This window comes from Dendrobates tinctorius, unplaced genomic scaffold (assembly GCF_039654945.1).
Source record: "Dendrobates tinctorius isolate UK_male_01 unplaced genomic scaffold, ASM3965494v1 ptg000203l, whole genome shotgun sequence".
Classification (NCBI taxonomy): domain Eukaryota; kingdom Metazoa; phylum Chordata; class Amphibia; order Anura; family Dendrobatidae; genus Dendrobates; species Dendrobates tinctorius.
This window is the reverse complement of record NW_027361870.1, coordinates 19,825,093-19,852,395: the sequence shown is the minus strand read 5'-3', so window position 1 is coordinate 19,852,395 and position 27,303 is coordinate 19,825,093. Positions and strand designations below refer to the sequence as shown.

At 43.0% G+C, this 27,303-nt stretch overlaps 1 protein-coding gene across 1 annotated transcript in view; it reads left to right on the top strand.

Annotated features, from left to right (window-relative positions):
- Window positions 1–27,303, top strand: part of PLCB1 (phospholipase C beta 1) — a 1,254,316-nt gene that overhangs the window by 570,617 nt on the left and 656,396 nt on the right. The window contains exon 6 of the mRNA XM_073553862.1: window positions 22,404–22,457. Coding sequence (XP_073409963.1) covers window positions 22,404–22,457 — 54 coding nt within the window. The remainder of the gene's footprint in view (window positions 1–22,403; window positions 22,458–27,303) is intronic.

Genomic DNA, 27,303 nt, shown 5'->3' with positions numbered 1-27,303 from the left:
CTATGAAGTCAAGCTTCAGTACGCTCCTGACCTCAATGATAACTCTTTACTGTGATTGTGTCATGGAAGGCTGAGAGACTATGCGCCTCAGTTGCTAGTCTCAGACCTTGATAGTGGCATTTAGGGGGTGAACAACAGCGACTGGAGATGAACTTAGCTTCCAATTGCTGCCATTAGAGGAAGAAGCCAGTTGTGTAAGGCCAGGTTCACACTTGCGTTTGGGTGATCTGCATAGGGATGCGTACTTCTTCCCTTCAGATCCGCATGGATGCGCATGCATACTGCGTACCTATCTTTAACATTGGGTACGCATTGACATGCATTGAATGCGGATGTGTCCGCGTACGTCGTTTTGACTTGCCCACCGACCGCACGGGAGCGCAACATGTTAGCGGGCACGTCAAAACGACGCATGAGGATGCATCCGCATACAATGCATGTTCCTGCTTACCTAATGTTAAAGATAGATAAGCAGAATGCCTACAGAAGTAGGCGGAGTGTAGGCGGAGCTTAAGGGAAGAGGTACGCAGAGTACCCAAACGCAATTTTGAATACAACCTCACTCAGCTGGCATTCGTCTTATGTGGAATGAGTTCAGCTCCTAAGCGTGCTCCATGCACCCGTACCATGATGTAATAGTATATCGTGTAGTAGGAAGGGGTAAAATATAAAATCTTGTTATGAAGGGGGAACAGTCAAAGTGTGCGACAAGTGTTTAAAACTCATGCCTTTTCGGCAAAATCAAACTCAAACCCAAAATCAAACTCATTATTGACGATAAGGTCAAAGTCATAAATGGCAGATTTTTTGCAATAACATATGTGACTATCAAATTTATTTGAAAAAAAGAGGGTTGCGTGGCACTCCTCTGAGGGTGCACAAAGAGGATTCCACTCCAATAATAATTTAAAAAAATGAATTTGGCACTCCAAAGAGGTTGAGGCGAAGATAACAATTTTTTTTTGAATAATATATCCACTATTTGACGTTTCGGCCTTTGTTGGCCTTCTTCAGAACAAGACACTGCTCAAGGATGACATTCTACTTGCACGGATGTGCTTTTCCTTAGCACCATCTTTCTGCATGCTACAATTTTCTATGGACGTATTTTATCGCTTCTACAAACCCTTTAGTCCACACTGAGCAGTGTCATGTTCTGAGGAAGGCCGACAAAAGCCGAAACATCAGATAGTTGATATATTATTTAATAAAAATTTGTTGTCTCTGCATCAACCTTTTTGGAGTGCCGAATTGTCTTTTTTATCAAATTTGAGTTGGGTTTGCAGTAATCTAAGTGCTTGTTCACATACAGTATATGAGATTATTTATTTTTTTTTGTTTCTTTTATGGTGCTGGGTTGTAGTATATGGATAGATCTTCTGCAGTCCCCCCATTCAGATAAACAGGACAATAGCAGACATGCAGAGCTACACCCCAAATATAATTATTGAAAAGGCATAACTTTTTTTTTTTTTTTCTTCAGTGCTGTTGCGGAAAAGTTGACATTCTTCTAGTTCTCTTCCTTGTTTTTTCATTAACTTTGCCTTTTTTCTACAATACCATAGAAAATCCTCCAATGATCTATTGTGCACTGATGTAAAACCATCATAAAGACTTACAGACTCCTCAGAGGGGCATAATAGCTAGACAGCGATACTGTATCACGCAAAGCTTGATCTCAAGGATGATATGAATATGAAATGTGAGCAGGTGTCCGGCACTGGCAGCTTTGTGCTTTTGTGACATCCAAGAATGACTCAACTATTTCTCTACTACAATGAAATAACGCACGTCTTTGTAATACATACCCTGCCCTACTTTCAGCAAATAACTAAAAGATCGATTATGAAAAACACAAAAAAAGATGACTCAGTCTGAAAGTATGAAAGTGTGCTCCTAAACAAATGGAGAAGTGCACGTTTTGCAATGTAGTAGAGCTACATATGTAATTTAGCACCAGAGGTACGTTGCTACTATCACGTACAGATGAGTCCCTCCTTACGTTTCCTCTTTGATCTACATATGGATGAAAGGCTCAAAATTATCACTTTAAAAAAAAAAATTGACTTTGAGAAACTCTGTTGGGAGATGTTTTCCTATTAATGTCTGTTTGGCCACCCAGTGGTTGTGATGTGTATTACAGTCTGTCAAAGGTTTGCTAGCATGTTATGGTATTGTATTGAATTTGTATTGAGAGACATTGGACCCTTAAGGAGATTAACTGAGGTTTTTTTTATTTTTTTCTAATGGGCATAAGAATTTCCAGATATGTAGTTGCCTGTTGCGCCCTTTGCCAATCTATGCCAGCTCTTCTGATCTCTGTGCCTTCTGGTGACATCACATAGACAGAGCAATTTCTTTTCATCCGCTCTGCTTACTTGATGGGGTATGACGGCCGATATCCTGTCGATTGACACCCGACTGCATAGCTGCAGAAAGCCAACTGTCAATCAGCATGATGTCTGCAGTCACACCTTGCTAACAGAGCAGCCCGGAAGAGGAAGAGCTGCTCTATTGACATGAAGCAGCAGAATTGCTGGCTAGAGTGGTCCGTGATGGCTCTGAGCTGGTTCACGGCATAACAGGCAGGTATTTAGCAATTACAATTGTACTCAAAAGTTTACATACCCCGGAAGAATTTTTTGCTGTCTTGGCCTTTTTCAGAGAATATGAATGATAACACCAAAACTTTTTCTCCACTCATTGTTAGTGGTTGGGTGAAGCCATTTATTGTCAAACTACTGTGTTTTCTCTTTTTAAATCATAGTAACAACCCAAAACACCCAAATGACCCTAATCAAACGTTTACAAACCTCATTTCTTAATACCATGTATTGGCACCTCTAATATGAATGACAGCTTGAAGTCTTTTGTGGTAGTTGTGAATGAGGTTCTTTATTTTCTCAGATGGTAAAGCTGCCCACTTGGTAAAAAGCCTCCACTTTGTTCTGCTGTAACCAATGACAGGTCGACTTGGCCTTTTGTTTTGGATCGTTTTCATGTTGGAAACTCCAAGCATGTCCCAAATTTGCCTCCAGTGTTTGCTGATAACGTGCTGCATTCATCATTCCTTCAACTTTGACAAAGTTTCTTGTGCCTTTGTAGCTCACACATCCTAAAACAAAACATCAGCGATCCACCTGCTTTACAGTAGAAATGGTGTTCCTTTCATCATAGGCCTTGTTGACCTCTCTTCAAATGTAACATTTATGGATGTGGCCAAAAACTTCATTAGCGCTGTCATTCACATAGGGGATACTCGCTTAGCCGCCACAAAACCAGATCCGACACGGGTTTTCCATAAAACAATTATAGTCCTTGCGGTTTATTCAGCATCATAAACCCACCGCAGTAACATACAGTTCATAGAATCAGCATAGCGTCTATGACAGTGTTCAGCTCTGTAATCCCTGTGGTCACACAGGTTATGCATACGCAGGCTCTTCAGCCTCAGATATCTCACCCACATCAGGGTTTCCTCATAGTTCCTTCATCATGCTGCAGACATCCATTCCCTCCAGGGAATCATCAGGCATGTGCAGCCATTCAACCCAGCATTCATGTGCTGTCAGAAAAGAAGACACATCTCTCAGCGGGACCTTCCACAACGGACCAACCGGGTCCCAGCATTCACCCATGTGACCTACCCTGGCCACCTTATATGGTCCGTAGCCACTCCCAAAGGGAGCCACTCCCATGACCTCATCACAGGTCCTTGAACCATTCTCACACTATTTACAATATCGTTCTTAACCACACCCCTGGGTGGATTTGTAGGTAACTATTCCGGCGCCCGTCTCCCCAGCTACCTGGAGACTTCTCCCAGACACATTGAAACAGCACCTCAGCAGTATCACTGCTGATCAACACACACATAAGTCTCCATCTCAAGGCCACCCACCTTGAGATACACAACGGTCATTCAGTACTCTGCCATTCATCCTCTCTCCTAGGACATCCACACAGCGCCCCCTAGTGGACACAGTGGTCACTACACCACACCTTGTTTCAGATGTTTTGAGGCTTGTCTCTGTGCTGTTTTGCATATTGTAGGCGAGATACTTTGTGGCATTTGCACAGTAATGGCTTTCTTCTGGCGACTTGACCATGCAGCCCATTTTTCTTCAAGTGCCTCCTTATTGTGTATCTTGAAACAGCCACACCGCTAGTTTTCAGAGAGTCCAGTATTTCAGCTGATGGTATTTGTGGGTTTTTCTTTGCATCCCAAACTATTTTCTTGGCAGTTGTGGACAAAATCTTTTTGGTCTACCTGACCGTGGTTTTGATTTTACAGAGCCCCTGATTCTCCATTTGTTAATCACAGTTTGAATGCTGCTGACTGGCATTATCAATTACTTGGATATCTTTTTTGCATCCCTTTCCTGTTTTTTACAGTTCAACAACCTTTTCCTATAGATCTGTTGACAATTCTTTTGCTTTCCCGTGACACACAAAACAGAAACGTCAGTGGCTGGATGAAAGAAGCAAGAGTTTGTCTGGATCCCAGAAACTGACTCAGCTGTTATGCACACACTGATTAAAAGCAAACAAGTCACAGTCATGTTACCTTCCGTAGCCATTCAAACCCATTTGTGTCAACTTCTGTGTATGTTATCAAGCCAAAATCACCAAGGTATGTAAACTTTTGATGAGGGGCATTTTGATGTTTTGGGTTGTCAATATGATTTAAAAGAGAAAACACAGTAATTTGACAATAAATGGCTTCACCCAACACTAACCATGAGTGGAGAAAAAGTTTTGGTGTTATCATTCATATTTTCTGAAAAAAAGACCAAGAAAACAAAAATTCTGCCGGGGTATGTAAACTTTTGAGCACAACTGAATCTGACTGTCAGTTCTAAGATCCATGAGAAAAAAAATAAAAATAGTCCCAGATAAGCCCTTTAACAAAATTCAAGAATAGGTAACGGTGGACACATCTGTATGAAGAGTTAAAAATAATAATAATGATCTCTACCTGTGTGAAGCAAAGCAACAACTAATAGCTGGAATTATTTCCATTTTAGTCCATATTTTCAGGGTCGGGCTTGGGTGCCAAGGACCCACCGGTAACACTGACCCTGAGGGCCCACTGTCCATTAATAAGCAAATGTTACATTGACCTCATTCACAAAATTACCTGTGATTCTATATACTAATAAACTATGAATAAATAAATTATGAGATGCAGCTTTTGTCTGTACATAGCGAATCAAGTGTACTGGCCCAACTTCTGCTCATACAGGGGGTGGCTCCCACTCCCGCACAGGGACCCATTGGGGGATTTCCCTGTTCTCCTTTGTGCCAGTCTGAGCTTGCATATCATAATATACAATGGTGGGATGTGAATTCTAATATTACCGTATATACTCGAGTATAAGTCGATCCAAGTATAAGTCGACCCCCCTAATTTTGCCTCAAAAACCTGGGAAAACTTATTGACTCGAGTATAAGTCTAGGGTGGGAAATGCTGCACAGTGAGTAATGGTGGCCCAAATACCGTAATGCTGCACAACAGGTATGCCCCCATAAATGCTGCATAGTGAGTAATGGTGGCCCAAATACCGTAATGCTGCAGAACATATGCCCCCATAAATGCTGCACAGTGAGTAATGGTGGCCCAAATACCGTAATGCTGCAGAACATATGCCCCCATAAATGCTGCACAGTGAGTAATGGTGGCCCAAATACCGTAATGCTGCAGAACATATGCCCCCATAAATGCTGCACAGTGAGTAATGGTGGCCCAAATACCGTAATGCTGCAGAACATATGCCCCCATAAATGCTGCACAGCGAGTAATGATGGCCCAAATACCGTAATGCTGCAGAACATATGCCCCCATAAATGCTGCACAGTGAGTAATGGTGGCCCAAATACCGTAATTCTGCACAACAGGTATGCCCCCATAAATGCTGCACAGTGCATGATTTATTGGTCAAGTGATAGGATTACCGGTACCGTAATCCTATCATGTTGCTGCTGCCCCTGCTGGAATTTTAAAAAAAACACTATATACTCACCTCCGTTGCTGACAGCTGTTCCTGAGCGTTACCGGCTCTTCAGTGACTCAGGCAGAGGGCGCGTGCTATCCACGTCATCGCGCCCCCTGCACGTCACTGCCGGAGGACGGGAGAGAGCGGCGCGCTGGGAGAGAGCGGCGCACAGCGACTTGTAACGCCGCCGCCGGGACACTGACAGGCTGCAGGGGACCGCAGACACATACCGGGGAACGCGGAGACGACGGGGACCAGGTAAGTTTGAACCGTGACCCGAATATAAGTCGAGGGGGGTCTTTTTCAGCCCAAAAAGGGGGCTGAAAAACTCAACTTATATTCGAGTATATACGGTATCTAGCCCCATGGAGCTTTACTAGTTAAACATTGTGCTTCACAGATACTGCATGCGGGCAAATTTACTGTAAATTTCTATGCAAAACCCCTTGTTATTTATAGGACCAGAGCTGTACGCACATATGAATTTAATTTTTGCAGAATATTGTCATGGATATTTTCACAATATGTCTCTCTTCTTTCTTTTACAATTGTAATCAAAATTATCCAACCCTGATTGCAAATTAGGTTTATTAGCAAAATTTGCAAACTTCCTGCTGTTTTGCAATAAACCAATGAAGTAAAAAAAAATTTAAATAGCTCAACACAGCTAGTATAATAAGTGATTTCTTTCAATTCACACAAAATTAGATTTTAATGATTATTGCAGTCTCCTCATGGGCAATGACCTCTAGTTCACTAATATCCTTGGAGAATCCAATAATTCCCAAACTTCAGCTTCCTCACAGAAGACATGATGTTTTCTCCTAGGATTTCCTTAAACTTGATTGAATCCATTTTGCCTGCCACAAGCTGGAGGTTTTTTGAATTTGACCTCTGTACCCACCCCCACCCAGGGAAGAGTGGATTAGTAGTGTACTGTAATACGCCAACTAGACTAACAAGGTAATATGAACAGTACCAATCATACAAATATACACACATACAAAAAAACAGGTAAACAGCACAGAATGGAGGATGGGATTAAGTCAAAATAGGAGAAGAAAGGGAATTATCACACACTCAAAACCTAGCAACAGTCACAGATAAATTCACCAAACGCCTTCTCCAACAACAACCACCAACAACCTCCAGCGATGCAGCATATGCTACTCTGACAATGAGTGCTAGCCAGGACCCAGTTTATATAGGAAATGGAAGTGGCTAACAGTGCACAGCTGAGATCCTTAACATAGGAACGCTTCCATAAGCTCTCAACTGAGCAGATTAACCCTTGCACTGCTAAAAGAAATTTATATCATTTAATAAGAATGTGAAGTGCTTCTAATCAGTGCAGGAGTAGACGTTGCATTCTTCTGGCTCCTCTCTGTCATGGTAAACCCATGACAACTTAGCTGAGCCACTACCATGCTTCACTGTAGGCAGGGTGTTCTTTTCAACATATACCTTATTTTTCCTCTTCCAGACATATCGTAGATCAGTACTCCTCAAAATTTCCAATGAACAAAATTCCTAAATTGCTGTGGCTTAATTATATCATTTTGAGCAAATTGGTGATGACTAGTGTTGAGCATTCCGATACCGCAAGTATCGGGTATCGGCCGATACTTGCTGTATCGGAATTCCGATACCGACTTCCGATATTTTTTCAATATCGGAATTCGGCATCGGAATCGGAAGTTCAGTTGATTGACGGCCTGACGTCATCATGATGCGCGGTGTGTGCGCATCATGATGCGCCGTCATTTCGGGCCTTCCGGGGGTCTCTGCCGGCCTGCCGGGGGGCTGTGCCGGCCTGCTGGGGGGCTGTGTGGACTGCCCGGGGTCTCTGCCGGCCTGCCGGGGGGCTGTGCCGGCCTGCCGGGGGGCTGTGCTGATGTCCGGGGGTCTGTGCAAGCATCGTCCGATGGGACTACAAGTCCCATCGGGCGATGCCTGCTACCATGACAGTGATTGACACATTAGCCAATGATGGGACAGTAGTAGTCCCATCATCCGGCTAATGTGTTAAATGTTAAAAAAAAAAAAAAAATACTACATACATACTACATGCATGCTACATACATACTACATGCTACATACATACTACATATATACTACATACATACTACATGCATGCTACATACATACTACATGCTACATACATACTACATGCATGCTACATACATACTACATATATACTACATACATACTACATACATGCTACATACATACTGCATGCTACATACATACTACATACATACTACATACATACTACATGCATGCTACATACATACTACATATATACTACATGCATGCTACATACATACTACATGCTACATACATACTACATGCTACATACATACTACATATATACTACATACATGCTACATACATACTGCATGCTACATACATACTACATACATACTACATACATGCTACATACATACTACATGCATGCTACATGCATGCTACATACATACTACATGCATGCTACATACATACTACATGCTACATACATACCACATACATACTACATACATACTACATACTACATATATACTACATGCATGCTACATACATACTACATGCTACATACATACCACATACATACTACATACATACTACATACTACATATATACTACATGCATGCTACATACATACTACATGCTACATACATACCACATACATACTACATACATACTACATGCTACATACATACTACATATATACTACATGCATGCTACATACATACTACATGCTACATACATACCACATACATACTACATACATGCTACATATATACTACATGCATGCTACATACATACTACATATATACTACATGCATGCTACATACATACTACATGCTACATGCATGCTACATACATACTACATACATACTACATGCTACATACATACCACATATATACTACATACATACAATACATTCATACAATACATACATAGACATACAGTACATATAACATAGAGTAACATACTTACCAATACTTGTCACATTGTTCCCCGAAGCCATTGTCTTTCCGGAATAAATATTAACATAACAAACCACAAAAATACTCACCCACGATCCGAAGCAGTCCACGAGTGTGTCCCACGACGATCTTGGGTAGAGAACTGCAGCATCAGATGATGCTGCCGTTCTCTACGGGCTGCAGGAATCCAATGATGGAAGGTAGGTATCCTTCCGCACTGTATTCCTCCGCCACTTAAAAAAAAAAAAGTCCCTAGTCTCACTTTATGCCATTGCTGCGTGGGAATTTCCCACACAGCAATGGCATAAAGTGAGACTAGGGACTTTTTTTTTTTTTAAGTGGCGGAGGAATACAGTGCGGAAGGATACCTACCTTCCGTCATTGGATTCCTGCAGCCCGTAGAGAACGGCAGCATCATCTGATGCTGCCGTTCTCTACCCAAGATCGTCGTGGGACACACTCGTGGACTGCTTCGGATCGTGGGTGAGTATTTTTGTGGTTTGTTATGTTAATATTTATTCCGGAAAGACAATGGCTTCGGGGAACAATGTGACAAGTATTGGTAAGTATGTTACTCTATGTTATATGTACTGTATGTCTATGTATGTATTGTATGAATGTATTGTATGTATGTAGTATATATGTGGTATGTATGTAGCATGTAGTATGTATGTAGTATGTATGTAGCATGCATGTAGCATGCAGTATGTATGTAGCATGCATGTAGTATATATGTAGTATGTATGTAGCATGTAGTATGTATGTAGCATGCATGTAGTATATATGTAGTATGTATGTAGCATGTAGTATGTATGTAGCATGCATGTAGTATATATGTAGTATGTATGTAGCATGTAGTATGTATGTAGCATGCATGTAGTATGTATGTAGCATGCATGTAGTATGTATATGGTATGTATGTAGCATGTAGTATGTATGTAGCATGCATGTAGTATATATGTGTTATGTATGTGGTATGTATGTAGCATGCATGTAGCATGCATGTAGTATGTATGTAGTATGTATGTAGTATATATGTAGTATGTATGTAGCATGTAGTATGTATGTAGTATGTATGTAGCATGCATGTAGCATGCAGTATGTATGTAGCATGCATGTAGTATATATGTAGTATGTATGTAGCATGTAGTATGTAGCATGCATGTAGTATATATGTAGTATGTAGCATGTAGTATGTATGTAGCATGCATGTAGTATATATGTGTTATGTATGTAGCATGTAGCATGCATGTAGCATGCATGTAGTATGTATGTAGTATATATGTGGTATGTATGTAGCATGCAGTATGTATGTAGCATGCATGTAGTATATATGTAGTATGTATGTTGCATGTAGTATGAATGTAGCATGTATGTAGTATGTAGTATGAATGTAGCATGTATGTAGTATGCATGTTGTATGTATGTAGCATGTAATTTTTTTATTTTTTTTTTTTTACATTTAACACATTAGCCGGATGATGGGACTACTACTGTCCCATCATTGGCTAATGTGTCAATCACTGTCATGGTAGCAGGCATCGCCCGATGGGACTTGTAGTCCCATCGGACGATGCCTGCACAGACCCCCGGAGCCTGCACAGACCACCGGCAGGCCGGCACAGCCCCCCCGGCAGGCCGGCACAGCCCCCCGGCAGGCCGGCACAGCCCCCCGGAGCCTGCACAGCCCCCCGGCAGGCCGGCACAGCCCCCCGGCAGGCCGGCACAGCCCCCCGGCAGGCCGGCACAGCCCCCCGGAGCCTGCACAGACCACCGGCAGGCCGGCACAGACCACCGGAGCCCGCACAGACCCCCTGGCAGGCCGGCACAGCCCCCCGAAAGGCCCGTACAGACCCCAGAGAGGCTGTACAAGGGCAGGAAAGGGTTTTTCTTATTCCGATACCGGAAGTCCCATAGACTTGAATGGGACTTCCGGTATCGGAATCGGCGACACCGATACTTTTTTTAAAGATCGGCCGATACCATCCGATACGATACTTTGAAGTATCGGACGGTATCGCTCAACTCTAGTGATGACTTTTGAGTCAGTAGAGGTGTACCTCTTGGAGCTTGGGCATGAGGGTCTTCATCTTTTAATGAGAGCCTTAGCATTCTGTGAGGTAGCGCTGTCATCTAAGTAGGGGATCACTCGCTAGGCAGTGAACAAAACACATCCGGCACTGGGTTTTCCATAAACCAAACCAGTCCATGCGGTTTATTTAGCAGCATAAATGCATAGAAGCAACATAACTTCATATCATCTGCATAGCGTCCATTATAGTGTTCACTCTGGTTATCAATGTCCAGTACACAGGCTCTCTTAGCCTCACAATTATCTCACCCACGTCAGGGCTCCTCATGCGGCTTCAGCATCCCACACACGTTCATTCCCTCCAGGGAACTCTCAGCCGCACATTGCCATTCCTCACAGCCACTTCACATGTGCTGTCAGGCAGGAAGCTCCATCTCAGCGGGACCTTCCACACTGGACCAATCAGGTCCCAGCAGTCACCCCTTGTGACTCACCCTGGCTACATTATATAGTTCATAGCCATGCCCACTGGGTCACATGACTCTGACCTCATCACAGGTCCTTCAGGCATTTTCACACTCTTTACAACAGTGCTTTTAACACACCCCCTGGGTGGGTTTGTAGGTAACCAGGCCCCCCAACTCTCTAGTTACCTGGAGACTTCTCCATTACACCTTGAGACGACCCCTCAGCAATATCATTGCTGATCAAAACGCATACATAAGTCTCCATCTCAAGGCCCCACCTTGAGATACATAACCATCCTTCAGGATTCTGCTACTCATCCTTTCTCTTGGGACATCCACACAGCGCCCCCTAGCGGACACAGTGGTTACTACACCACATACCTCCCCCCTCTGTTCAAACTTGTGGGGTTGAACACACAACATTTCATCAGGCTCTCAAGACCGGGCACTCATTACACCTTGCCCCACAGGTCGAGAGAACCATCTACATCTGTCATACGGCCTCATCTCTACGTTAGGCCTCCCCCGCCCCCAGCGGTCAGAATACCGGCCCTGATCTTTGGTCCTCCAGTTACAGTCTGCATCATCAGACACTGTCTAGTCACCACCCTCTTACAGTGCGCATTGTCACCTGACCCTTCTCCCACTGACCGGCTCTCCCGGTTGGTGCAGTCATCAGTCTTAGTTGCACCTACTGTCTGGCCTGAGTCTGACCCATTCAGCATCTCACAGGAACTAATGTCTCTCAACGTCATCCTACCAGTCGAACTACCACTTGCTGACATTCTTCGGCCATCTGCCCTGTCACTTCTTGGTGGAATCCTTCGGGTCCTTACATCTTGGTTTGGAGGTGGCCGCCACCTGGTATTCCGTACTTCTTTATTAATTCACCGGCGGTCCAGCCTCAACTGCTAAATTTCTTGCAGGTACCCCACTCGATACTCTACGAGCATTCGAAAGTCTCTCAGGCTTTCTACAGAGCCAACTACCATGATGGGTATCCTACCCACCTCACTGGATCCCAGGTCTTCATTATCAACAGGAGGGATCCTCACCCTCACCACACCGGAGATATTTGCAAGGTCCTGCATTACTTTCCCGGATCTTCCAATGATTCTCCCAATCAGAGCTTTGGGTACTGGAACCACCTCTTTCTGCAAACCCCGCCGATCCATAGCCTCCCTTGCTAACTCTAGGCATCGAGCAGCTTTCACATTACTCTGCCTGACCAACTGTTTGGCGTGGAGACACTGCAAATGCATCTCTTTCAAGACAGCTACTCGGTTTGAAGTATCTTCTCTGACTGATACTATCACCAACTGCCGAGTCTCAGGTGCCCAGTGCACCTTACACGCTTTGACGACCTCTTTGAAAACCTCATGCACACCTTCCTCAGCACAGGCTTCTTGCATGTCTTCTGGTACATCAATCACCAACTTGAAGGTCATGGCCTTGCTCTCTTCCTGGCCAGGAGGCTCTGGCTTCACCACGGACACTTCCTTCCCTACAGTTGATCCGACCGGGTGACTGTCTTCTTCAGTTGTTTGTTCACCAACTTCAGGAAATCTCATCTCTTCACTACCCTCTGCCAAGATGGGTACTGGCAGTTCCATCTTGTTGTCACTCGGACCCGGCCGCTCTACATCTCCGTCCAAGCTCTTTTCCAGCAGAAGACCTTTTACTACTCCTCTGAGTTCTTCCATCTCTTCCCTAAGGGTCTTGTTCACATTTTGCCACATTGACAGGTGACTTCTGAGCTTCAAGACTTCTTTCTCAAGCCCTTCCATATCCTCTCTTAAGGTGTTGTTCACGCTGTGCCACGTTGACAGGTGACCTCTGAGCTTCAGGACTTCTTTCTCGAGCTCCTCCACTCTGTGCTTGGCTGTTTGTCTCATCACTCTTTCTCGTTCGAGATGTTCCTTCACTGCTTCTTTTATTAACTGTATTTCCTGCTCTTGTTCTCTTTTGGCCAGCATGTGTTGCACCACTATTTCTTTAATTATATCGTCAAAGGGTACCCCTGGGTTAGTCCCGTCAGTCGAGCCCACGTTACCCTCTGACCGTGTTTCTACTTCCGTTACCTTCTCGATCAGGTTACCACCAGTCCTGTCACTAGTTTCAGTCAGCACAGCACTAGATTTTGTCCTAGTGGTGGCTACTGGCAACAACACCTCACAGTCACACCACACCGTATGGTGAACTCCCAAGGCACTCTCTATCCGTGTGTCAGCTCCGCTCTTTTTGTTTACCACACTCTTCTCATTCACACTGGGGTACCCTTCAGGTGACGTCAGGTCAGTAAATTCGTCCAACGCCATTCTTTCTCTGGTCGTCCCTACATCTGGCCTGTCCACGTTAGGGGGCGTCAGCATCTCAGTGTCTGCTAGCCCCACAGTAGAAACGTCTATCCTCCTGCCCCACATCATCAAATATGACAAAGTCCCGGCGCCTCTCAAAGGTATGCACTAAGTTTGGTGGCATACTACCACCTTGGCACTCCCCCTTTGTCATCTCAATCAGGACTCTGTCCACCTTATAATTCACAATGACCCCGTGGACGCAGCGAACTCTGACGTTTTTCTCGGTCAGAGATAAAACGAGCGGAGTTCCTGTCAGAGTCACCTGACTCTTTGAGTTCAGCTTACCAGGGACTCCTTCCTGGTACAGCATCACGGTACACACCTGCGGCCCATCGTTACTATCCGGAAAGGATATCCCACATTCTGACCAAGACATATACACACACTGCAGTACTCCAGACATGCCCACTGAGTCACCCAGTGCTGTCATTTCTTCAAACTCGGCCCCTTTCTAGACCACCACCCCCACTTTGGGTTGCCGCCCCCTCCCTGGACTCCACCCCTTTTTGGATTACCACCCCGATTTGGGTCACCGCCCCTTTCTGGGACTCCACCCCTTTTCGGGAACTCCCCATGTCCGTTATACCGGTCTTCTTAGACCACAGTTCACACAACACAGTTTATGTCTTAGCGTTACCACACAAGTCCTTGTTGGCACCACCACAGCTCCTGCTGTCGCCGATCACCGACACCACTGGCTGCTGTCCACACACACAGTGGCTGGTGTCCCTGCAGCACCTGCTGCACCGTCTTCATGGACCCACCGATCCACTGGAAGCCGCTTGTCACCTTCGTAACCCCCACTGGGCCACCGCAGGCTGAGTTGAGAAAAAAAACCTCACGTGTTCTGTCTGTGTGCTATTCAGGACGTACCATCTCCGCCTGAGACCGTCCAACACACAGGGCGCACCGGGTGCTATTCAAGGAAGACCCTCCTCCCAGGGTTTCCCAACACACCGGCCTCACCAGGTCCAGGGCTCAGCGGGTGCTATTCAGGACATCCGTCTCCACCTGAGACTGCCCAACACTCACACCTCACCAGGTCCAAGGTCATACCACGTGCTCCAGGGATCCTCCCAACACTGACCCTCCAGGACCTTGCTCACTGAACCCTCCAGGAACACAGTCTTTCCCACTGACCCAGGTCAGTACAACACGAACACATGTCTGTTACCTGTGTCAGCCCCACTGGTCCTCGGATACCTCTTCTCCACAGAGGCACCCTATAGCAATCACCAGTCTTTCTCACTGACCCCGGTCAATACAGCACGGCTTTCACGGCCATCACCTGCTGGCCGCGCAGGTTCTCGGACCCCTCTACCGCAGAGGTATCCTATAAGTCTCTTTCTTCTGGGGAAACGGCCGCACTGGGCTCATCGATCCGGACAGTGCCTGACTCACTAGGCCGCCCAACATACGCTTTTTTGGAAACCGTTGCCCTTAGCAACCGACTTTGCAGTCCTCTTCCGTTGCTCCCAGCAACAAGGCTACAACAATGCCCATAGCTTTCTCCACCAAATGTGAGGTAGCGCTGTCATCTAAGTAGGGGATCACTCGCTAGGCAGTGAACAAAACACATCCGGCACTGGGTTTTCCATAAACCAAACCAGTCAATGCGGTTTATTTAGCAGCATAAATGCATAGAAGCAAAATAACTTCATAACATCTGCATAGCGTCCATTATAGTGCTCACTCTGGTTATCAATGTCCAGTACTCAGGCTCTCTTAGCCTCACAATTATGTCACCCATGTCAGGGCTCCTCATGCGGCTTCAGCATCCCGCGCACGTTCATTCCCTCTAGGGAACTCTCAGCCACACATCGCCATTCCTCACAGCCACTTCACACGTGCTGTCAGGCAGGAAGCTGAATCTCAGCAGGACCTTCCACACTGGACCAATCAGGTCCCAGCATTCACCCCTTGTGACTCACCCTGGCTACATTATATTGTCCATGGCCACGCCCACTGGGTCACATGACTCTGGCCTCATCACAGGTCCTTCAGGCATTTTCACACTCTTTACAACAGTGCTTTAAACACACCCCCTGTGTGGGTTTGTAGCTAACCAGGCCCCCCAACTCTCTAGTTACCTGGAGACTTCTCCCTTACACCTTGAGACAACCCCTCAGCAATATCATTGCTGATCAAAACGCATACATAAGTCTCCATCTCAAAGCCACCCACGTTGAGATACATAACCATCCTTCAGGATTCTGCCACTCATCCTTTCTCTTTGGACATCCACACAGCGCCCTCTAGCGGACACAGTGGTTACTATACCACAATTCAAACAGAAACCTCCGTAACCTTAATGTATCCTTTTCCTTGTTTGTGCACGGCAATGATCTCCTGACGTTTCAGTATCAGCAAAGCAGAGGAGATTTGAACAAATCCCATTCACACATTGCATAAAAACATTTGTGCAGAAATTGACCTGTTCCACCGATTTTAAAACCACCACATATCAATTTCTGCAGGTGATTTACATTGTCGATTTCTCCCTTTGTAATATACAAGTTGAGCCCTACATACTGTAAAAATGCAAAGCATATAGATTTTGTCATGGATATCTCTGCAAATGTAATGTCGAATGCACAGCATTTTTTTTTGCCTAATTTACAGTACATTTGAGCTTAACCGGACAATCATTTTTCTTGTCTGAGAAAGAGGAAAAAATGAGCTACAAAGAAAAAGCTGTATATTTGTTCCAAGGAAGTGAGAGACAAAAAATAACATCTTCTAGACTAGTACTGCCGCCCCCCACTGGAACCTCAGCTAGTCTGCAGAAATCAACAACTGGCAGGGGGCATCACAAGGATGCCTCAGCCGATCAACAGCCAGATAAAATGTGAACAAGAGCTTGTCAAAATCTTTGAGTATAGATTGGAAAGGATTCTGAGACTTCCATATCACCATTTTTGAACTATGGTGGAAACATGTTTTTGGAGTGATGAATTACTTTTTCCATATGGCTATTTGATGGATGAATATTACAGTAGTTTGGTGTATGTCTGAAAACTTATCTCATTCCAAGTACCATATGGAGATTGTCAACTATGAAGTTGGGTGGATGAGTAAGGAAGGTCTCATGCTGCTCTTCTTAATTCTCGGCATACCATGACATCATGGAGAACTGTGAGCCAGTGTCATAACAGTTATGCAAGATGCAAACTTGGGCTTTGGAGACTCCAGTCTTGGCCTCTTAAGCAGATTTCATATTTACTGGAAAATATAGGGAAATGACAGAACCTAAAAGATCCTCAAAAATTCTAAATGTGAGCCATTTTTTTCCACCGAAAAAATCTGTGCCCAACCTTGATGCTCTTGGGGTGAATTTTCAAATGTGTAGTGAGATGTCATCCTCGGACACTGGAGAGTATGAGTGAACTCCAAATGGGATGAGGTTCTCGACCAAAACCCATACAGTGCATGTGATGCTCAGGTGGGATATGATATGGACAAGTTATTGATGAACACACTGCAAAGAAATAAACTGAAATGGATAATAGATGTGGAAAGGTCTAAAATATCAATGTAACTAAAGAATTTATTGTTATTGATTTACATACATTTAGATTATCCTGACTATATCTTCCATATTTTACCCAAATTTGTGTAAATATTTGTATTATATAGAGCATTATCCCGAATTAGTTCAGTGCCAGTGTAAGCTGAATTGATGCCAGGATCTTCAGACTTTTACAGATGCTTTAGAAGGAAATTGAGATTCTCAGCTCACAAACAATATATCAAGAGGAAGTTAAACAAGAATGGAGAGGCTGTCCCATTACGAGAGAAATCTACAATGGAGATGCCTACTGTAATTACATACGCAGTCATCTGCCTGAGCCGGGCACTCCTGGGTATACAGCCCTTGCCTTGTACGCTGGAAGTCATTATGTCCAATTTGTGTAGTGTCAGAGGCGAGGACTCTGGAGAAGAAACATATAAGGACCAATCTTCTGTGTCTCTAAACATTTGTGTATGTGAAATATATGACTTGACAGTGTTAGATAGCGGTGGAAAGTGATATCGCCCTTGTCCCCTAACAACCAAATATCTTGTCTGCGGAGTGTGTAGAGGATGCACTTGCTGAAAAGAAAGATTTACAGTATTTTTCATTGAGCACTCTCATGGACATCCCATCACTTCTGGGTACAAAACAAAAAGCTTTAACCCCTTCATGACGCATGACGCAGCCTTTTTTTATTTTTGGCTTTGTTTTTCGCTCCCCTTCTTTCCAGTGCCATAACTTTTTTATTTTTCCATCAATATGGCCATGTGAGGGCTTGTTTTTTGTGGGACGAGTTGTACGTTTGAACGTCACTATTGGTTTTACCATATTGTGTACTCGAAAATGGGAAAAAAAAATTCCAAGTGCGGTGAAATTGCAAAAAAAGTGCAATTGCACAACTGGTTTTTGGATTTTTTTTTTACCATATTCACCAAATGCTACAAACTGACATTATGCCATTATGATTCTCCAGGTCATTAGGAGTTTGCAAATACTAAATATGTATAGATTGATTTTTATTTAAATGGTGAAAAAAAAATTCCACAGTTTGTTAAAAAAAAAGGTGTCATTTTCCGAGACCCGTAGCGTCTCCACTTTTTGTGATCTCGGGTTGGATGAGGGCTTATTTTTTGCGTGCCAAGCTGACATTTTTAATGATAGCATTTTGATATGGATTAGATCTTTTGATCTCCCATTATTGCATTTTAATGCAATGTTAGGGCGACCAAAAAAGTACCATAATTGTGACGTTTTTACTTCTTTTTTTTCGCCACGCCGTTTACTGATCAGATTACTTTTTATAGCTTGATAGATTAGGCGCTTCTGAATGCGGTGATACCAAATATGTGTATATATATACATATATTTTATTATTTTTATTTTGAATGGGGCGAAAGGGGGGTGGTTTGAACTTTTATATTTCTTTATTTTTTAAATAGCAATCTGGCCATGACAGCCATAGAGACCTGATGAGACCTCTAGCTGTCATGCCGGCCCATTGGTGACCCACAATCATGTGACAGGGTCGCCAGTGAGCGGGATTAGGGACATGCTTCCGGCGCGATCACATTAAGTGCTGCTGTCAGAGATTGACAGCGGTATTTAACGGGTTAACAGCCGTGAGTGAATCGCAATTCCATCCACAACTGTTAGAGGTACTTGTCAGCTGTTCAAAACAGCTGACATGTGCTGGGAAAGATGTAGACTCACCGACAGAGCCCACATCAAAGGAAGAGACATGACATGCACGGTACATGTACAGCGCATCTCATGAAGGGGTTAAATGGAACCAGTCACCAGATTTTACCCATCTAAAGCATGGCCACCGCCTTTATGCCGTCCCTTACAGCATTTTAAAAGGCTGTCTGTATGTCACCAGTGTCCTCTTCAAGGCACAAAATAAGACTTTTTATTATAATCACAGATGGTGCTGTCTGGTCCGATGGGTTTCTCTGGTCTTTATTTGGCTCCTCCTCTCTTCTTATAATCGCTGTCCTTCTTCCCTGCTTAAAAGTGGATGATGCGTCCTATGTCTTCAACACAGTGTCCCCTATTGCATTCCTGTGCAGGTGCACTTTTCTTTGCTCTACCGAAGGCACAGCAAAGAACTGTAGTGCGTAAAGACCAAAGAGTGCCAATGGCCCTTAGGTAAAGTCGGTGCCTGTGTAACGGGGGCCCATGTGCCATCTGTGATGAGGGGCTTTAACTCTTCTGCATCCGGGCACTCCGCTACTACAACGTTAGAGTGTTCCTTCTGTGATGTGCTGTGTATGTGCGTTGATTCACCCACCTGAGGAGCCGGGGCTTCTTGAGAGAGCAGTGTTCCATTGCCTTGCAAGCACACACAAATGCCACCAGAGTCCTTGTTAATTTTCTGCAAAGCTTTACTTGAGTTAAGTTCTTTTAGAATAGTTACAGTCCATCCATTGCACAAAACATGAACATAACATCTTCTCCACAATTCCTGGTCTGTCCCTGCCGCTTCTTGTCCTGCACAACATTCTCCAAACCCAAGGCCTTCAGAATCCTCCCGATAGCTGTCACTGGATGCTCTCCGTTTACATTTCCCATTCTTCGTAAAGAACCAGACTCCCACTTGCAGTCTCCAAGTGTACCTTAGGTCCCTAACCGTTCCAGACGGTGTCCTACAGATGCTAACCAGAGATCCTCTTCTTGACCTCTCCCCGAGAGTGGTTCCCAGAAGCCAATAACTTTCTTCAGACCACACTGTCCTGACTCTTGTCTCTCTCACTTCCAAACTGTAACTCCAGTCTGCACTGTACTGTTGTTCTGCTCTGTTCGCTCCACACACACACTCTGACTAACTTTCTAGAACAATTCTGTCTCCTCTGGGTAACTCTTCCCACCAACAATCCCATTGGTACAGCTAATTAACTCTTTCTATTCTGGCTAAAACTAGCTAACTATTGCTATCCTATCTAGCATCTAATCTCCCTCTGTCTATAGCTAACAACTTACATTCTAACCCTACAGTGCCCTCTAGTGTCCCAACTACATATCTATGCTATCCCTACATCTAACCCCGACATTACCTTAGTATTACAGTAACACATATTATATACATACATAATCAAGGAGGAAACCACATGACACATCTAGCACCCCCTTTACACCTGCACACTACAGTACTTTGCTCTGCTTTCGGAAGGGCAGAGAGAAGTGCGCCTGTGCAGGAACGCGATTGAGGACACTGTGTGGATGATGTAGGATGTGTCATCGACATGAAGCAGAGAAGCCAGGCAGTGATCGTGAGAAGAGGGTAGGCGCTGGATCAAAACAAGATATACTCATCAGACTGGACCATGCCATCTGTGAAGTTGCTGTATACTTGATTCTGAGCTGGATCTTTCTTACATGCCTGAGCATTAGAGAAAGAGGTTCAATAGAATCCGTAATACTCCATATACAAAGGAAATAAACTACAGCTAAAGACCTGCTTACCAGCTCTCTTAGGCCACTCTCTTCCAAAAGGTATCAATTTCAACTCTGGAAACAATGTTCCAGAGAATTTGCACAGAACAATTCGTGGTTGTCCACTACTCAGACAACCCCTTCTCAGGCCATATTTTTGCCCCCAGTAAGATAACATTTATACTCACCTCCAGTGTCCGAACCATTCCAGTGGTGTCAGCACTCACAGGGCTCACTTGATGATCACAGCGGTCAATCAGCAGCCACTTCACTCTCTTTGCCTTTTGACGGATCACATCTGGAGGAAGTGAGAAAGCAAACATACGGATTGAGAATAGATTATGGGATTAGTATACATACCCTTTAACATTTGGGTCTGGGTACTCAACTCTTTCTTAACAATAATATTTTGGAATCAATGTTCAACCTTGCCGCCATCATATTCAATAATCAATTTGGAAGTCATCTTTGCCTCACATGTGACCATATGACCATTCTTGAGTACGTCTCTTTATGCACCATCGATGACGTCTCGTGCTGCTCCCTGGGGCTTTTTCCCAGTCTCCTATCTTTCAGGTTGGGTATAACTTGTTACCTCTTTGTTTATGCTACCTCTCTTAATTTGTTATGGTTTTTGTTTCCTGAGGAAGTGGGCTACACTTCGAAACGCGTAGAAAAAAGAAAACAAAAACTTTTTTTTACATTATCCCCAGTATGTGATGTTTCTTCATCACCTTGCAGCGCAGATACAGACCACAAACTTTCAATTTTTTACATACCTCTCTCCATAGTACTTACGAAATTTGTATCCAGGGGTCATAGTATTTATATCAATGACTATCATTACAGCAGTACATAGCATGATGTAGAGATCAATATTTACAAATTAACAGAGGATACATTCACTCCCTATAAGTAAGAATGAATAATCAACTTTACGGGTGAAGCAAACTTGGCAAGCTTCCCAAAAAATGTTTTATGTCTTACAAAACTCTAATCTCTACAATGTACCAGAATACGAATCCAGGATGTGAAGCTGAGGCTCAAGTGTAATGGGGTTATGCAGCTAGACAATGATCAAACACACAAAAGTCTATATCTAAATGGGTAGAATAAGAGACGAAAAGTTCGGGATTGGCCTAGTTATAGCCAGGATTTAGAAATTTTTGAGCAGCAATTGAATATGAGTAGTTCATGCACAAAGATTTACCATTTTCTGAACTTAAGCAAAATGGGCTAAAATTCTTAACCAGTGAAGTGAAAGGTGAAAATTATAGGAAGCTGCTGCTAAAGGTGGATCAGAAACCATCCAGTGTGAAAAATCTGCAATAACAACATATGGATGGGTTTATATAATTGTAAGTGGGCCACGCTTGACATTTACACTTGTTTTATGCTTGATAAAAATCATTGCAATTGAAGTCTGATGTTGGTCAATTTTACAGGATTACTATGTTTTGCTTTTCATTACGTCTTCATTTTGCCAATTAATCCACTATCCAACATACTAAGGGAAAGAAAGCATGCTGTGCCAAATTTGGGATTTTATACATTTGATACTTTTATCAAGGAAAAATAATAAAAAATATCCTCTTTATATTTTTTTTTCAGATACACCAAGATGAAACTTCAAGTCAATCAAGAAGGGAAAATTCCTGTTAAAAAGTAAGTGAGGACTCTAAAGCGTAACGATTAGTATATATTTTTGTATGAATTACTAATGCGTCTGGATGGTCTGAAACTTTGAAATACTTTGAAATATTTTATACCTCATTAATTCTCGTTAAAGAGTAACCATCGCTTTTCTTTTTTTTTTCTGCATAAATCAATCAATTGTATGTGTGAAAATAAGAAACGTAATAAAATATCTTATTATAGAGATTTTATTTTTTTCTCCTCCAGGATTGATTATTCAGTCACAAAATTCTCAGTTCACTGGTAAAATCTGTATTCAATGGAGACAGATCTTCCAATTAATAAGAATCGGAAATGACAATTGGTGCTCATAACGTTATGCAGAGAATTGCAACCATCCATTCCAAGATACTGCAGTAGAATCCCCTCTCCATGGAATTTTAAAAGCACCAAACTGTCATCTATCTCAGTGATGTAAATAATCTGACTTCACTGAATACAGATTTTACAGATTATACCAATGAATTGAGAGTGAACAAAGAATCCAGGAGGAGAAAGAAGCAGAAAGCTGCTTATTTTTTAATGTGTGCTGTTGATTTATGCAATGAAAATTAAAGCAATGGTAACTAAGTGTTAACCAACAGCCTAACCCCTTTGGTAATAAATTATATAGAAGAAAGGGAAGAAGGGGATGCAGCTGCAGTTTCTTTCTCTGTGATTCTGAGACTGAATGCTGTGAGTGATTTAGACGTGATATTCAACGGGTCAGTTCAAGAGCTATTAGGCGCGAAACGGCCATCATCAGAGTTTGCTCACTCCATTCTCTAGTCTCCCGGCCATGAAGTTTTAATATGGACTGCCAATAAAAGTGGATTTTTTATCCGGATCGGTGAGTGCTACAGGTTTCTTTCTTCGATGGTGGATATATATATATATATTTATATATATATATACACCTTCCGGCCATCACTGCCAGAGTTCCTCACTAAAACAATATGGAATTCTGCCACCAGTTAATCGTTCGACATAAGCCTCGCCCTACAACAGGCTTATATCGGATCAGAAACCAACCCGGGTAGCGTACAATTGACCAACCGAGCGTGCAGATGTGGGGATTTGTGAATCGAGAGGAGCCCAATATTAATTTTATATTTAATCACCGAAAAGGTGCACTAGAAATATACAGGTATGCCGTATATTTACAAGAACAATATACAGGTATACGGTCACAAGTGTAGTACAAGGATAGGGTATAGATAGGTTGTAATTACCATGTTGTGTAGCATATGACCACAGCGAGCCGCTGATGGATCACACGTCCAAATCTTAGGTACAGGCTTTCCTGGCTGCGTCAGTTAGCGTATCCTCTGACCATTAGAAAACAGCTCAAAATCAGCAGCTGTCTCTTATCTCCTAGGCTGTCCCCTCCAACACTCTGCTGCCTCCTCTGGGCTGGGCTGCCTCCCTCCTCCCATGTCTGAGAATAAGATTTTCTGTCCAGAACCTTGGCTGGCCCATAACTTTGCGCCCGAAGCTCTGAATGGGTTGGTTGTACCACCACTGGATTCTGCTGGATTTTATCTGCACATAGAGACCAAATATGCCTACTGTATGTAATTCCTATTAGCTATGCTTTATAACTTCATAATCCAGAGTGCTACCGGTGGGTAAATAATATGGGCTCTTGGGGAAAGGAACGTCGATTCGGATTACATGCTCAGCTAGTCTCAGAGATATTGCATTCTGTTATTATAGGTCATTTTCCAGATTCAATAGCTCAGAGCTTGCTGTAACATATTGTACCATGAGGTTTCCATGTGTTTCAGTCAGACAAAAGAGAGCTGGCTGCTGCTGCGGAACATTTCACACCATTGTGTCAAGAACGTCAAAGTGTTTGTTTCTAGCTTTTTATATAAAGATAAACACTCCACGGCTTTTTATGACCTTGGGGGATGCAAGGGTAGGGACACATTTCAGGAGGGGAGAGACTTGTACTTCGTCCCTCACAATGCCCATGTAGACTGATTAGAAGGGACAATCCTACTGACAGATTCTCTTTAACATGGAAAAAAAGCTCCTGAACATCAGCTAGACATGCAATATCTGAGAACACCACATCTAATATACATCTACAGCTGCTTATTCTATTATCTTGACCTTATTTTTCTCTATTAGGGAGATAGTAGAGGGGTCCTCTGCTATTATCCATATCACTTGACCAGAATGGAATCTGTCACCAGGGTTTTGCTATCCCATGTGAATGTAGCATGATTTGGGGGCAAAGACCTTAAATACAGTGATTTATCACTTACTGGGATGCTTGCTGTCATTTTGTTTAAATCACTGTTCTATCTTCTGCAGATCTGGCAGCTCTCTGAATGCTGAGCCCTGTGTATCCTCACCCCCACCACTGATTGGTAGTTTTCTGCCCATATACAGTGTACGCAGAAAGCTGCTAATCAGTGGTGGGGGCGGGGTTATACATACTCATGAACATGGAGGACTACATGTCAGCAGGTTTACTAATCCTCTAATGATAATCTGCTGATAAAACAGTAATTTTATCAAAACTTCACTTAGCAGTCCTGTAAGTTACACATCTTCGGGATTACGGTGTCTGGACCTACAAGATGCAGCTCTTAAATTAGATTTGACCTGTTGACAGATTCCCTTTAAGAGTTTGACTGTTTCCCAGTTGCAAAGTTATTTGTTCTACATCTGTAAAATAAATTCATATTTAGATTTTTAATTATAATAATAATAATAATCTTTATTTTTATATAGTTCTAACATATTCCGCAGCGCTTTACAGTTTTGCACACATTATCATCACTGTCCCCGATGGGGCTCACAATCTAAATTCCCTATTAGTATGTCTTTAGAATGTGGGAGGAAACCGGAGTACCCGGAGGAAACCCACGCAAACACGGGGAGAACATACAAACTCCTTGCAAAGATGTTGTCCTTGGTGAGATTTGAACCCAGGACCCCAGCAATGCAAGACTGCAATGCTAACCACTGAGCCATTGTTAATATTTCTCCAGCGCTAACCTGTTACTGTTATTGAATCCAAACATCTGCAGATCTGAAGAAATGCAAACAAACCTGTGAAGTAATAGTATAAATGAAAACAACGGTAGATGATGACCTCTCCCTGGTGGAAAGTGCATAGACAACGTAAACTGGACATACACAGAATTAATCAGGGTGGAGGCTTTTTAGAAAATAGTCATGAACATCACATAATAGCACGAGAACATTTAAGAATATAGGAACTTTCGAGGGATTTTTTTTTTTACTTACTGTTAAATATTTTCCTCCAGAGATATTCATATCCTTTAGAGAGTAATGACAATTTCATAAAACTTTTTACATGTTATATAAACTTGACAGACATTTTAAACGGTGGACGAGGTTTGGGAATTGAGACCCACCAATTGCTGAACTGAAGAGTAAGAAGAGCTTGGACGAGAGCTTCTTCACTGCTAGTCCTGACTATCTGAGGAACATCAAGAGCATGGGAGCTCAGCTGAGCATCTCTCTCTCCCTCTCTGTGTTTTGTCAATTAATAGGACTCTCCGCACTTGGACCCACACTAATCTATTTTTTTTTTCTATTTTTTTTTTTGTTTTAAAGAAAAAAGACTGTGCTGTCAAGTTACAAACGTTGCAGTGGTGACGGCTATCTTTCTGTTCACTGATCTGCTATGTTAATGTTTATATGTTCCTTTTATTGTACATTTTGTGCCAAATATTTCATATTTTATGAAATGTGTTGGATTTTGATCTGTGCACCTGGGTCAAGTTGGGTGACAATCATGCTCTGTCTTCAGCTGCCAAATAAAAGTTGTGATAAAGATAATACCTTTAAATTAAATATTAAACTATTGTACAATTACACAAGTTACTATCACGCTAGCCACTACTCAATGTAATGCTGATAACCCCTCACGGACTTGCCGTGAGGCAGGAACGTTAAGAGGTCCCGGTTCAATACCAAGAGGGCTCATAATAGACAAAGGGAAAAGTCAAAAGCATAATCAGGTCACAGTCCAAGGTCAGAGTATTAGAAAGGTAGAGGATCAAGAGAAAGGGGTAAGTCAAATGGATGGTCAAAGGTCAATCTAAGGTTGGGAACGGATATTAGAATACAACTCAGAGCACAGAGCAAACACACACACCACTTGAGCAAAGCTTCAATTGGCAATGGTCTGACAGTTGTCTGAGTGCCAAATAGCCTTGTAATCGCCCAGAACCGATGATACGTGGAGGAGATCCCACAGACCCAGCCAGATAGGATGGCTGAGCTGTCATTCACAATGCTCACACCTCTGCCTCAGGTCGGGAGGTTGTGCTGTCACTCACAATCCTGACAGCTCAGCAAGCCCTCAATCTTTTAGGACAGCCATAGGACACCGTGATTGGTAGAATCATGACAATTACATATAACAACCATTTCTTTTAACCCTCCGTCAGGAACAATATTCGCACTAACTCGTAATGGAACAATGTGCCTGTCAAGCGCAGGCTAGAAAAATGCCTAGAATATCTAATTTTCTCAATTTCAGTGATCTAAAAGTGATTAGAGACCTTCATAGGGATGTAATAAAAGAGACTACACATTATCAGGTGCAAAACAAACCCATTTACTCAACATAAAAGTAATAACTTTGATATACACAAATTTCAAAACTCCCACCAAATAGCCCCCAATGATATCAAGTAACGGTTATTAAAAAGAGAAAATTTTGGCACAAAAACATTTTCTAGGCACCTAGAATAATATTACACACAGAATTAATCTGAATTAGATCCTGAATGTTCCCCAGAAAAAACACATTTGCAAAGCAAAGAGCAAGAATTACAATACATTTTTG